This window comes from Chiloscyllium plagiosum, unplaced genomic scaffold (assembly GCF_037043375.1).
Source record: "Chiloscyllium plagiosum isolate Xiang-an unplaced genomic scaffold, Cpla_swu_hap1 HiC_scaffold_8, whole genome shotgun sequence".
Taxonomy (NCBI): Eukaryota; Metazoa; Chordata; class Chondrichthyes; order Orectolobiformes; family Hemiscylliidae; genus Chiloscyllium; species Chiloscyllium plagiosum.
In genome coordinates, this window is record NW_028270146.1 from 51423464 (window position 1) to 51439009 (window position 15546).

Below are 15546 nucleotides of genomic sequence, written 5' to 3' on the forward strand. Positions count from 1 at the left end.
TATCCCCATTGTAAAACCAAGTTATGCAATAATTAGCACACCACCATTATACAAGGTGAGTTTTGTGAATTATATTAGAGAAAGACACCAGACCAGTATAAATGTTAGATATTTTGTCAATTTGGACCTTCTTGTCACATGTACTGAAGTACAGAAGTACAGGAGTACAGTGAAAAGTGTATAAGGTTGCCACACACAGTGCTATCTTCGGTGCAAACGTACCTAGTTATAGAAAACTTAGATACAAAGTAGTAAAAGAAATAAATTTTAAAAAGTTAAGCATTACATCCATAGATTAAGTAGAAAAATAAGGTAATAGTTAACATTAAAGTACGTCTTTACATAAGTGAGAAAAATAAAGGAATTAAGTTAAAAGTTCAACAGTCTTTGATGAATTCTATGTTTAGATCGCTCTGCGGAAGACCTCTGCAGCTGCCTGTTCTTGAAGCTACTGCTGCAGATACCAGGGACCTCTCTCACCACTCATTAGTACAGACAGCTGGACTGTTATTTGAGGACTTGCATGGTATACCACATGTTCCACAGCCAAAAATGTGAAGGGTACTCTTTGGTCCAATCAAGTATCTCACTTGCTGTGCTTAGTCTTATGGACACATTTGTTCTTTTAACAGAAAATCCTCTTATAAATTTCATGGCAGTAATACTTACCAGTTCAGCCTCTGGTTGTTAAACAACACAAAACACCATAATAATTTTTACTCAGGAAAATATTTTTAATATTTGGATGGTACTTATTGTTTCATTCTTGCTTTTTACAACCACAATACTCGAACCCTAAGACAAAGCCTAAAATTAATCATGTGATTTAACTTGTAAAGCTTTTTAATAATTTATACTTTCTTTTCTTTCCTTTCACAAATCATCAGCAAAACAAGTGATGAACAATATTGTTGAGAAACTTCTATTTAACATAAAGAAAGGTTTTCATCAGAAAAGTAATTCTGTAAACAAATGCACAACAGAATTTTCCCCAGACCCTCCAGCTACTGAAATATTGGAAGATCAAGTAGAAATTGGTAAGACTCTCTCAAAGTATTTTCTCCCATATCATTGCAAACAGATACAGAATAATCCATAAGGAACTGTTTTCCAATGTCACACCTAATTAACTGCTCTACTGGTTTCCCAAAGGAATTCCCCTTCAAACCTGTTCTCAAACAACTGTCTAAGAAGATAATATTATAGATTGTACCCATGAAAAATGAGAAAAATACAAAATATCTGCTTTTTTGACCCTCCTGGTAGTATTGTTAAGATCAGAGAATATGTGTGTAATTCCTACCTGCAGCCCTCACTTACATTTGATGGATTTTAATAACGGGAACAGCAACACAAGCCATCAGTTGGAGAGTTAGTGGCAAACATTCAGCAGACATTCTTGGAGCCGCAATGGATTTAAATCCCAATCAGACACAATCCTACCTGCCAGCAGTGTTCCCAGGCCTATGGGGAGGAAAATCTATCTCTAATTGGTGCTAGCCAATTATAAGATCAATCTCAGCATTGCTACTGGGGTTGGTGACCGCAGAAACTGTAAAACCTGTGCCCACACCTCCTCCCTCACCTCTATCCAAGGCCCTAAAGGAGCCTTCCACATCCATCAAAGTTTTACCTGCGCATCCACTAATATCATTTATTGTATCTGTTGCTCCCGATGCGGTCTCCTCTCCATTGGGGAGACTGGGCGCCTCCTAGCAGAGCGCTTTAGGGAACATCTCCGAGACACCCGCACCAATCAACCACACCACCCCGAGGGCCAACATTTCAACTCCCCCTCCCACTCTGCTGAGGACATGGAGGTCCTGGGCCTCCTTCACCGCCACTCCCTCACCACCAGACGCCTGGATGAAGAACGCCTCATCTTCCGCCTCGGAACACTTCAACCCCAGGGCATCAATGTGGACTTCAACAGCTTCCTCATTTCCCCTTCCCCACCTCATCCTAGTTTCAAACTTCCAGCTCAGCACTGTCCCCATGACTTGTCCGACCTGCCTAGCTCCTTTTCCACCTATCCACTCCACCCTCTCCTCCCTGACCTATCACCTTCATCTCCTCCCCCACTCACCTATTGTACTCTATGCTACTTTCTCCCCACCCCCACCCTCCTCTAGCTTATCTCTTCATGCTTCAAGCTCTCTGCCTTTATTCCTGATGAAGGACTTTTGCCCGAAACATCGATTTCGCTGCTCGTTGGATGCTGCCTGAACTGCTGTGCTCTTCCAGCGCCACTGATCCAGAATCTGGTTTCCAGCATCTGCAGTCATTGTTTTACCACCTTGGTGATCATTACTAAGAGTGCAGGAAGCCTCAGATGGTGAAAAGTGCTAGGGACGTGGAGAAGAAAGGGTATCTGGCGCTGGAAAAGTGAGCAAGAACATACAATTCATGAGACAGGAGTATACATTTCCCTCTGCATTTCTCCTAAACAAGGCCCTTAAAACAGGTTCAGAAAGAAGAGTTGCTCGACATTCTAAGATCACTATTCCTGGAGTGTTAATGAAAAACTGTTTGCTGTGGGATGGTTTTCAACAGCTGAAGTAAATACTGAAGGCTGTTAGCTTGGTTTCAATGTAAAATAATCAAAGATAATTTTTTGGCTTAGGAAGCCCAGAGAATGAAAGCTTTCAGGGCAGTTCAGAGAAGACCCAAAATAAAAGCAGAAAATGCTAGAGAAGTTAATGCTTTGAGTGCAATATGACAATTCTTCAGAACTGATTGTTATCCAATCTTATCATTCACATGAGGAGAACAATTGAGTTATAGGACATGCAAATTTTTTTTAAAAAGCTTTTCTGCTCTTCCCTCTATTTTTAGGATCTCTTGATTTAAAAGTTTTTCCTGCAAATACTTCAGGAGGTATGAATATTTATTATAAACAATTGAATTCTGTGTTTCATATTTATGCATCTTGTTTTCCTTTCAAAATAGATGACTGTTTTCGAACCGCAAGAAAGTAGTTTCTAAAAAGTGCTCTAAATTACAAGGTAGGTATAAAAGCTTTGGAAAACAGTAAGCTTATCTTAATTGTTCACCTAAATCAAATTATCTTAGAATTAAAAAGGAAATGGGATGTATTCCTTTGTTGGAAGGAAAGTGGTTTATAAAAGTAGAGAGGCCTTGTTACAATGTACAGAGTATGGGGGGACTTCATTCATTGTGTCGAATCTTATAGGGGTCTGACAGCAATGTGAGCTATGGCAAGATTTGGGGCTGAAACAGACAAGAAATCCAATACTGCTAATTTTGATGTTGGGAGTGTCTTGCTCCATCTTTTATGCTTTTGACCAGCAATGTGGCAAGTTTCTGAGTAGCCAGCAGCAAGTTGCCAGTTAAGGGGAAATTATATCTTGCCAAATTCCTTGTTAATGGCCGAACTCACCTCATTAATATTCAGCTCTTTAGCTTACCAAATGCACCAAAGAAACTGGATGTTGAGAATACTCAACATGGAAATCAGATCAGATATCTGGCAGGTTCTGACCTGAATGTTGTTTCGGAATAATCAGTATCTCAAGACATGATCTATGGGCACTAGCCACATACAACCCTCATCTATGGACATTGGCATTTTGGCATTTTCCAACCCTCATGACCATCATTACACCTCTCTGATAGGCTTGCAAGGTGTTCAGGAGGAACAGACCTATATTGCAGGACACACCAGCAACTATCATTGAAAGGCTACTGCAGGCATCCAGCTCATGAATTGGTCTGGGCAGCATTTCAGGGCTGGTCACTTGCTCTCTTAATGCTTGCACAATTAGTTTCTCTGACATGTTTGCAGCATCCATGCCTTGCCTTATCTTGTCTTGCCGTGATTTGCTTCACCTGATAACACATTGACATTTCAGCCAGAGATTACCAGTACTACCATATTGATTGATTTCTTGTGCAGACACAAATACAGGTCACTTACCGCACATGTCAATTGAGATCTGTCTAGCGGGGGTCAGGGAACATCTTGATGTATGTCAAGGGTGGGATCTGTCAGCCAGGGGTGCCCAGCACCAACTACCATGGTAAGGGAGGAGGTGTGGGCACAGGTTTTGCAATTCCCGTGGTGGCAGGGGAAGGTGCCAGGAGGGGAGGGTGGGTTGTTGGCGGGCGTGGACCTGACCAAGTTGTCATGGAGAGAACAGTCTTTTCGAAAGTGGAAAGGGTGGGGAGGGAAATATATCCCAGGTGGTGGGGTCCGTTTGAAGGTGGCGGAAATGTTAGCAGATGATGCAGTTTATGCGAAGGTTGGTCAGGTGGAAGGTGAGGATGGGAGGGGGTTCTGTCTTTGTTACAGTTGGAGGGGTGGGGTTTGAGGGCAGAGGTGTGGGATGTGGATGAGATGCATTGAAGGGCATCTTCAACCATGTGGGAAGGGAAGTTGAGGTCTTTAAAGAAGGAGGCCATCTGGTGTGTTCTGTGATGGAAATGGTCCTCCTGGGAGCAGAAATGGCGGAGGCGGAGAAATTGGGAATAGGGATAGCAGTTTTGCAGGAGGTAGGGTGGGAAGAGGTGTAATCCAGATAGGTGTGGGAGTCGGTGGGTTTGTAAAAAATGTCAGTGTCAAGTCGGTCGTCATTGATGGAGATGGAGATGGAGAGGTCCAGGAAGGGGAGGGAGGTGTCAGAGATGGTCCAGGTGAATTTAAGGTCAGGTGGAATGTGTTGGTGAAGTTGATGAATTGCTCAACCTCCTCGCGGTAGCACAAGGTGGTACCAATGCAGTCATCAATGTATCGGAGGAAGAAGTGGGGAGTGGTGCCTTTGTAACCACGGAAGATGGACTGTTCTATGTCACCAACAAAGAGACAAGCATAGCTGGGGCCCATACAGATGACCATGGCTACTCCTTTAGTCTGGAGGAAGTGGAAGGATTTAAAGGAGAAATTGTTAAGGGTGAAGACCAGTTCAGCCAAACGAATGAGATTGTCAGTGGAAGGATAATGTTGGGGACGTTAGGAGAGGAAGAAACAGAGGGCTTGGAGGCTCTGGTCATTGTGGATGGAGGTGTAGAGGGATTGGATGATGAGATGTCCATGCTGAAGATGAGGCGTTGAGGGCCTGGAAAACAGAAGTCTTGGAGGAAGTGGAGGGCGTAGGTGGTATCTCGAATGTATGTGGGGAGTTCCTGGAGTAGGGGGTAATAGGACAGTATCGAGGTAGGTAGAGATGAGTTCAGTGGGGCAGGAGCAGGCTGAGACAATGGGTCTGCCAGGGTGGTCAGGCTTGTGGATCTTGGGAAGGAGGTAGAATCAGGCCGTGCGCGGTTCTCGGACTATGAGGTTGGAAGCTGTGGGTAGGAGATTTCCTGAGGTGATGCCGTTCTGTATGGTCTGGGAGACAATGGTTTGGTGTTGGTGGGTGGGGTCATGGTCAAGGGGGCAGTAGGAAGAGGTGTCTTCGAGTTGGCGTCTGGCTTCAGCGTTGTAGCGGTCAGTGCGCCAAACTAACACTGCACCCCCTTTATCCGCTGGTTTGATGGTGAGGTTGGGATTGGAGCAGAGGGAATAGAGAGCTGCGCATTATGAGGGTGAGAGGTTGTAGTGGGGGAGGGGGGTAGACAGGTTGAGGTGGTTAATGTCTCAAAAGCAGTTGCAAATGAAGAGGTCAAGGGCAGGTAATCGGCGAGCATGGGTGTCCAGGTGGATGAAGTGTGTTGGAGGCATGTGAAGGGGTCCTCAGAAGGTGGACGGGAGTCCTGATTGAAAACAACCCACCCTCCCATCCTGCCACTTTCTCCTGCCACCGCAGGAATTGCAAAACCTGCGCCCACACCTCCCCCCTGACCTCCATCCAAGGCCCCAAAGGAGCCTTCCACATCCATCAAAGTTTCACCTGCATGTCCACCAATGTCATTTATTGTATCCGTTGCTCCCGATGCTGTCTCCTCTACATTGGGGAGACTGGACGCCTTCTTGCAGAACGCTTTAGGGAACATCTCTGGGACACCCGCACCAATCAACCACACCGCCCCGTGGCCCAACATTTCAACTCCCCCTCCCACTCTGCCGATGACATGCAGGTCTTGGGCCTCCTCCACTGCCACTCCCTCACCACCCGACGCCTGGAGGAAGAACGCCTCATCTTCCGCCTCGGAACACTTCAACCCCAGGGCATCAATGTGGACTTCACCAGTTTCCTCATTTCCCCTCCCCCCACCACACCCCAGTTCCAACCTTCCAGCTCAACACCATTCTCATGGGGGTAGTCTACAGATTTATTCAGGATATATTGTCAGTATGGATGAGTTAGACTGAAGGGTCTGTTTCCATGCTATATATCTCTATGACTCTAAATTCCAGGATGGTGAGGGTGTTTGGAGAGGAGAGGGGAAGGAAGAGATGCACAAATGAATTGAGTGATAACAGGAGTGATTACAATAGAATACCAGGCTAAAAGGCATTCTTTGTCATCTAGGCTTCACATTTTTTTTTCAGATTTACCTTTGCCGACATATATACTGAAATATAATCCTCTCAACAGCAGTCACTATTCTGAGGGACTCACAACAGCTCCCCAAGTGAAGTAGCAATCATGAGACAACTCACTCGAGAGAAAACTCCTGCTTATCCAGCCTTCACATGAATTCTTTTTCAAACTTACTTTTTATAGATACCATAGAATTCCTAGGCTGAAATACAACCCTCATCTACAACATCTCACATTCTATCTGTGTGTAAACTATCAAAAGTCTTGCTTATGCATACACTTTCTTTAAGTGTCTTATTTATTTCCTGTCAGGCCTATTTTTGTCATGTATTCTGATATACTATTTTCATCATGCCTATCTGGCATTTTACTCTGTCACTGTTTAAACAGATGTCCATAATTGTTGCATGCTTATGATGTGATCTTCTTTATGTAGATTTAGAACATAGAACATAGAACAATACAGCGCAGAACAGGCCCTTCAGCCCTCAATGTTGTGCTGACCTTGAACTATTCTCAGCTCGTCCCCCTACACTATCCCATCATCATCCATGTGCTTATCCAAGGATTGTTTAAATCTCCCTAATGTGGCTGAGTTGACTACATTAGCAGGTAGGGCATTCCATGCCCTTACCACTCTCTGAGTAAAGAATCTGCCTCTGACATCTGTCTTAAATCTAGCACCCCTCAATTTGTAGTTATGCCCCCTCGTATAAGCTGACATCATCATCCTAGGAAAAATACTTTCACTGTCTACCCTATCTAATCCTCTGATCACCTTGTATGTCTCTAACAAATCCCCTATTAGCTGCCTTCTTTCCAATGAGAACCGACCAATGAGAAGGTCTCTCCTCATAAGACCTTCCCTCCAGACCAGGCAACATCCTGGTAAATCTCCTCTGCACCTTTTCCAATGCTTCCACATCCTTCCCGAAATATGGCGACCAGAACTGTACACAATATTCCAAGTGTGGCCGCTCTAGCGTTTTGTATAGTTGCAGCTTGATATTGCGGCTCTGGAACTCAATCCCTCTACCAATGAAACCTAACACACCGTATGCCTTCTTAACAGCACTATCCACCTGGGTGGCAACTTTCAGGAATCTATGTACATGGACTCCAAGGTCTCTCTGCACATCCACACGACCAAGAATCTTTTCATTGAGCCAGTACTCTGCCTTTCTGTTATTCTTCCCAAAGTGCATCACCTCACATTTAGTTGCATTGAACTCCATTTTCCACCTCTCAGCCCAATTCTGCAGTTTATCCAAGTCCCCCTGCAACCTGTAACATTCTTCCAAACTGTCCACTACTCCACCGACTTTAGTGTCATCTGCAAATTTACTAATCCATCCACCTATGCCTGTGTCTAAGTCATTTATAAAAATGACAAACAGCAGTAGTCCCAAAACAGATCCGTGTGGCACACCACTAGTAACCGGACTCTAGGTTGAATATTTTCAATCAACCACCACTTGTTGCCTTCTTTCAGAAAGCTAGTTTCTAATTGAAACTGCTAAATCACCCTCAATCCCATGCCTTTGCATTTTCTACCAACAGCCTACCATGTGGAACCTTATCAAAGGCTTTACTGAAGTCCATGTATACCACGTCAACTGCCCTACCTTCATCTACATGCTTGGTCACCTTCTCAAAAAATGCAATGAGGTTTTGAGACATGACCTGCCCTTGACGAAACCATGTTGACTAGCTGAAATCAAATTGTTATTTGCTAGATGATTAGAAATCCTATCCCTTATAATCCTTTCCAAAATATTTCCTACAACAGAAGTAAGGCTCACTGGTCTGTAATTACCTGGGCCATCTCTACTACCCTTCTTGAACAAGAGTACAATATTTGCAATGTTCCAATACTCTGGTACTAAACCTGTAGACAATGATGACTCAATATCAAAGCCAAAGGCTCTGCTATTGCCTTCCTAGCTTCCCAGAGAATCCTTGGATAAATCCCATCCGGCCCAGGGGACTTATCTACTTTCACTCCTCCTAGAATTGATAACACCTCTTTGTAACTAACCTCGATCCTTTCTAGTCTAACATCTCATACCCCATTCTTCTCCTTTACAATATTCTCCTTCTCCTGAGTGAAAATCGATGAGAAATGTTTGTTTAGCACCTCTCTGATTTCCACAGGGTCCACACTCAACTTCCCACTTCTGTCTTCGACTGGCCCTATTCCTACCCTGGTCATCCTTTTATTCCTCACATACCTATAGAAAGCTTTAGGATTCTCCTTTATTCTATTTGCTAAAGACTGCTCGTGTTCTCTCTTTGCTCTTCTTAACTCTCTCTTTAAATCCTTCCTAGCTGATCTGTAACTCTCTATCGCCTCATCTGAACTGTCTTGTATCATCAACACATAAGTCTCCTTCTTTTGCTTAACAAGAGATACAATTTCTGTAGTAAACCACAGTTCCCTTACCTTATCACTTCTCCCTGCCTGACAGGGACATACCTATCAAGGACACGCAATATCTGTTCCTTAAACCAGCTCCACATTTCCATTGCCTGCATCCCCTGCATTTTGCTACCCTATTTTATGCATCCTAATTCTTGCCTAATTGCATTATAATTGCCCTTGCCCCATCGATAACACTTGACCTGTGGCATATGCCTATCCCTTTCTATCGCTAAACTAAACATAACTGAATTATGGTCACTCTCTCCAATGTGCTCGCCTACAACTAAATCAAACACCTGGCCTGGTTCATTGCCAAGCACCAGATCCAGTATGGTGTCCCCTCTTGTCGGCCCTTCGACATACTGTGTTAGGAAACCCTCCTGTACATATTGACAAAAACTGGTCCATCTGACGTACCAGAGTTATAGCATTTCCAGTCAATGTTGGGGAAGTTAAAGTCCCCCATAAACCACCCTGTTCCTTTCACTCCTACTCAGAATCATTTTGTCAATCCTCTCCTCCACCTCCCTGGAACTCTGCGGAGGCCTATAAAAAAGACTTCAAGCATTGTGACCTCTCCTCTCCTGTATCTAACCTCAGCCCACACTACCTCAGTAGACAAGTCCTCATCAAAAGTTCGACCAATTTGTTGCGACCAATCCTTTTTGTAATATTAATCTATGGGGCTCACAAGAATAGTGGAGAAGGATTAACCACTAACAAGTCTTTGTTAGAACAGGCACATAATTGAATAAAAAAGGTAGTTTAATACATAATCGAAAGACAATAAGTTACATTATCCAAAGGCTGGTGCACTACATTAACCCTAGGCACAAGATATTATTATCTCCTAACAGGTAGTAACTAGGTCTATGCGACATGCTGTAGACTGCAGAAGTCATTAGCTTAGAACTAATCTAGAACAATTGACGAGCTCCACCCAGAGACAGTCATGTGAATTAAACAATACCAAAGCATCTGAGCTAACTCTTTCAGGCTAACTGCCTTGTACAGTAACTACCATGATTTTTTTCCCCTGTTATTCAGTTATGCAATTGCTTAAACAAGTATATTAAGTTTACAATGATGCCTTTTCCCTAAGTCTCTGACTTTACATATTTGATCTTGACTTGAAGGAGGAGATAGTTGTTTGCTTGAGCATGTTCTTCTCAGATGGTCCTCTTTGCCATTGTGTTCTATTAACTGATCTTTTACCTTTTAGAATATCTTTCACTGATGTAGTCAACCATTTTCCTGTCCAGAAGATATTTAATTTCCTCAAAGTGCATAATGGAAGACAACAGTGTTGGTTAAAGAAATAATCTTTGTCTTTTGACTTTGTTACAATGTAGATTTAGGTGACACCTGTTCCATTAGTTGATATGAACAATTTGTTTTGTACCTCAATGTCAGAGATACTGAATGTAGAGCATGGACAATCTCTGCTTTGAGTAGTTGCATTTTCTGGACTGATTGTATTAAGAGTTCACAAATAGTTTCAGGTGGTATTTCCACCACAGTTATCTGGCCATACCCGATCTAATGTGGGAAGTAAGGGAGGAAATTGTGAGGCCCTTTGCAGAAATATTTGCATCATCTATAATTATGGTTGAGGTGCCTGTTGAGTGGAGGTTAGATAACCTTGTACCTTTGTTTAAGAAAGGTTATAAGGAGAAACTGGGGAACTATTGACCTGTGAGTCTGACATCAGTTGTGGATAAATTGTTGGAAGTTTTTTAAACGATAGGATTTGTAGACATTGAGAGGCAAAAATTGATTAGGCTTAGTCAGCATGGTTTTGTGTAAGGAAAATCGTGTCTCACAAACTTGATTGAAATTTTTTGAGGAAGTTACCAAAAGGATTGAGGGCAGAGCAGTAAACGTTGTTTACTTGGACTTTAGTATAGCCTTGAAAAGATTCCACATGGGAGACTAATTAGTAAAGTTAGGTCACATGGGATTCAAATGGTACTTGGTAATCGGATGCATCATTGGCCGAATGGTAGGAGACAGAGAGTGGTGGTGGAGGGGTGTTTTTCAGACTGGAGGCCTGTCACCAGTGGTGTTCCACAGGGATCAGTTCTGGGTTCTCCTTTGTTTGTCACTTATCTAAATGATTTGGATGAGGATATAGAAAGCATGGTTAGTACATTTGTGGATGACACCAAAATTGGTTACATTATAGACAGTGAAGAAGATTTTCTAAGATTATAAAGGGATCTTGATCAAATAGGTCAATGGGCTGAAAAATGGCAGATGAGGTTCAATCTGGATAAATTCAAGGTATTGCATTTTAGTACAACAAACAGGGGTAGGACTTATACAATTATTTAGAGGACCTTGAGTAGTGTTGGAGAACAAAGGAACTTAGGGATTCAAGTACATAATTCTTTGAAGTTTATGTCACATATAGATAGGTGGTTAAAAAGGCATTTAGCATGCTTGCCTTCATTGCTCAGTCCTTTGAGTATAGGAGTTGGGAAGTCATACTGGAGTTTTACAGGACATTGGTGAGACCTCTTCTGGAGTACTGTGACCAGTTCTGGTCGCCTAGTTATAGAAATGATATTATTAAGCTGGAGAGGGTTAAAAGATATTTACCAGGATGTTGCCTGGTATGGAAGGTTTGAATTATAAAGGAAGGCTGGTTATACTACATTTTTCACTGGAGCATTGGAGGTTGAGAGGTGACCTTACAGAGGTTTAGAAAATTAAGAGTGGTATAGATAGGGTTAGGTGTCTTTTCCGTAGGATGGGGGATTTTTAAGGTGAGAAGAGAGATGTTAAAAAGATATGATGGGTGGAATGAACTTACTGAAGAAGTGGTGAATATGGGCACAATTACAACATTTAAAAGATATTGACAGGAAAGATCTGGAGGGATATGGGATAGGAGCAGACTGGTGGAACTAGTTTAGTTTGGGATTATGTTCAGCATGGACTGGTTGGATCAAAGGGTTTGCTTTCATGCTGTATGACTCTATGACTCTACATCCTGAAGGCTTTTTTATTGATGAGGAACAAGTAAACAATTTGTTCAGCCCAGCAAAATTGATAGCTTTTCCTGTGTCGATAATATGAAACAACTGTTTAATACCAATGTAGGTGATCTCAATTCATGTATGCTCCTTCCTGGGTTTGGTTAGCATTCTTTTGAGACCAGTAAAGTCTTATTGTTGATGATATATGTTCAATATCAGAAGTTTTCTTAATTGATTAAAATCCTGTCACAATTTCAGGATTTATTAGTTAGACATTTCTTCATGTTTAGAAGTGAACTGTAGATGATATAAGCTTCTGTGAACTGATCATCTTTATGTCTGAAAAACAATTAACATTCTTTTCATCTTAGATGTCGTTCTACATTCTTCATGCAAAATCAGATCAATACTCAATCCTGTATCAAGCTTGAACTGAACTGCATATCCAAAGATGAACTCTGTTATGTCTGGTTCAGATAGTTCACTGGTTTCCCATTGGAATAGCTGTATATTTCTTCTACACTTGGTAAATATCATCATCTGAGGATGCATGATCTAATGGAAGTCTAGCTTGCAAGTCAGAATTTTTTCCATAAGCTTTTGGTAAAGATATAACCAGCATTGTTTCTGTTGTTTAAATATTGGTTCTGGGTATTACACAATCTTTGAAAATATCCCACCTTTTTGCAAGGGTGACATTCTTGAAATAGATCAGGACATTTTTTTGCATGGTGTTTTTGTTCTACACCTTGGACATTGACTCCTCGCATCAAAAGATTTGAACATTCCATGTTTTGGCTTCTCATGTGATTTAGCGTGTTTGTGCCATATTAGGTTGGTAGATTCCAATGGTCTTCAGAATAAATTTTCCTTCTGTTCCCCTGATTTTTCTGAATCTCAGCTTCCATCATAATCTGGATAAAATTTTCAGTGGAAGATCTTCCTTTAATCTGGTTGATCTGAAAGAGATCAACCAGAAAATCTGATGACAATTATTTCTTGAATTACTTCTAGCTGTAATACTCCATATTTTCACAAGATGCAGACATTGCATAAAGATAAAGTTGGTAATAGATGCTTCTAGAAATTGCATTTAATTATTAAATCTTGCTTTCTCAACAATATGGTTTGATTGCCATATAAAATAGTTGCCAGATGCTTTTAAGACATAATGTTCTTAAATTTGTTTCTCTGTTAATAACATGTTTCTGTTAATGACACCAATGAATAAAACAGTGCGTTAATGTGTCCTGCTTATGAGCATAGACCTAAAACACTTCTGTATTTCAGGAATTGTTTCTTCAGTGCTGACCAATTTAATTCTCAATGAAAACTATCTGTAACTTTGAATCTGCCTGGAGATGTAACACCTTTCTCTATTTCTTTGATTAAATTAAATTGCTCCATTTAAATTCAGAAAACTTTTTAGAATTAATTAAAGTTTGTTGTAGGTTCAGCTTTTCTTCATTAAGTTTGAATTGTGCTTTCAATTCAACAGCCAGAAAACTTGTTGCGGAATATCCCAGCATTAACAATTGCTTTTGAAACTGTAATTAAATTTTATTATTGCTAAAGGAAGGCCAATCTTCTTATAAACTACAAAATTGCAATGAGTTGCTATTTTAATAAAGATTTAAAGATCTTTTCTTCAAATTTTCTTGGCTTGTTTTTTGCAATTCTAAATGGTTGAAGTTTGTTAACCGCTATACTGTAAAGGTATTCTTTCAATAAAGCTTTGTTAATTTGAAATTATTTGAGATGTTATAAATCTTCTCAAATCTTTTAGTAATTGAAACTTTTATTTTCCCAAAACAAAAATGTAAGATAGTGGTTTTGAGCTGTTTTGCCCTTCTTGATGGGTTTTGTGCCTTTTTCACCAAAATGAATGATTCATGCCATTTCTGTTTCTTCCCCAAAATAGTTACATTTTTTTAAAATCTAAAGAATAGCATCTCACAATTTTTCAAATTTTATATAATTTCTGTTGTACAATAAAAATTTATTTTCACTTCAAAATGATTATGCTTTTCTGTCTCTGAGGTTCTTTTAGGTTCTAACGTTTTGAACTATTTGCTGGTTTGAAGAACCTTTTAAAGACCTACTTCATTTTGAAGAACTTTTCTGAAACTTATAATGATTTCTTTGATGAAAAAATGCTCAATTTAATGTAAATACTGAATGTTGCCTTGTTTCAGCTTCCAAAGTCAGAACCGTGACGTGAGTAATTTTCAGTCTTTCCACTTAGTCCGTCTCAACTTACATCTGGAAATCTGAAGTCACCCTTTACTTTCCCAGGCTGTGACTCAGAATTTCTTCCCTGTAATTCCAGGAAGAATGTCCTCATTAGCTTCCCTGTACTTTATTTCCTTGGTTTTAGATTTTATAAGCTTTCTAAAGGAAGGCTGCCTTACTGCTAGAGCTTTTCTAAAGGAAGGCTGCCTTACTGCTAGAGTCTTTCTAGTCTGAACCAATTGGCTCCTTAGTTAAAACAGCTGTATTCTTTAACTCACTATTTTGTGCAGAATTCCACAGCCCCCTCTTCTCCTTGAATTGATCTGAACTTTACATTGCATTTTTTTCCCATTTCAGACAACAATCTGAATCACTTGCCACCACGTTACAAGAAATGTCCACAGCAGGTGCCTGGTAGTTCTAATATCTTCTTTGGGTAGATCTGAAGTCACCAAGCCTCCTTTTGATCTTAATCTCCCAGCAGGAGAAACAGACATTTGTGTAACTAAAAGTATTTTATTACCTAATAATAAGAAAAACAGGTTGTGTTAGCTTAACACTGTTTAATTACAGTAATGATGTGGAGATGTCTGTGTTGGACTGAGGTGGACAAAGTTAAAAATCACATAACACCAGGTTATAGTCCAACAGATTTATTTGGAAGTACAAATTTTTGGAGGCTGCTCCTTCATCAGGTAGCTAGTGGGGCAGAATAATAGGCCACAGAATTTCAAATGAACCTGTTGTGTGATTTTTTAAAAAACTAATTACAGTAACACTGGGTCAGAAATATTGCTGACTCTAAAGACATATTAATTAAGTCTATGCTACATGGCTGGTAACTGACTAAGTATTAATTGGAGAACAACAATCTGGCTCCTCCCAAAGGCAGATCAATACAGGTCAGTGGACAAAGCTATTGTCAACTTTGCTGCCAGCAAAGCATTTTAACTGATGCAGCAATGTTTATAATCACCCTCATAACAAAGAAAAATGAATGTGGACATCATGGAATAGAATAATCTAACAGATGCTTATAACTGATGGTTATTATATATAAACATTGCATTCACGGGTTCTTAAATATCTGGGCTAATACTAAGCTGGTTATTTCCACAGAACAACATGCTTCATGTAATGTGTCATGCTTCAAGTGATCCAAGGCAAAATAGAGTCTGGGATTTTTATACCTCAGGTCACATACTATGATACAGAAGCATGTCTCTTATAGGTAAACTGACATACTAACCATGAGACCGAACACAATATTCCCATTTCCCAAGGATAAAAAATAATCCTAAACTGCTTACAAAGCCACATACTGCCAGTTCAATGATTATAACAACAGGTAAAACACAGCCTTCAACGTTAACATTTCAAACTTCAATGTATCGCTTTTTAGGTTTGACAGCTCATCCAAATCTGGTGATTGTATACTATCCCGCCCAGAGAGATAAACATTTTTTTC

At 40.7% G+C, this 15546-nt stretch overlaps 1 protein-coding gene across 1 annotated transcript in view; it reads left to right on the top strand.

Annotated features, from left to right (window-relative positions):
- LOC122553564 (inverted formin-2-like) overlaps nucleotides 1-13855 on the top strand; it is an 81592-nt gene extending 67737 nt beyond the window's left edge. Inside the window, exons 20-22 of the mRNA XM_043697555.2 lie at nucleotides 888-1037; nucleotides 2950-3005; nucleotides 12218-13855. Of these exons, the coding sequence (XP_043553490.2) occupies nucleotides 888-1037; nucleotides 2950-2978 (179 nt within the window). The 3' untranslated portion in view covers nucleotides 2979-3005; nucleotides 12218-13855. The remainder of the gene's footprint in view (nucleotides 1-887; nucleotides 1038-2949; nucleotides 3006-12217) is intronic.
- Nucleotides 13856-15546: the final 1691 nt, after the last annotated feature.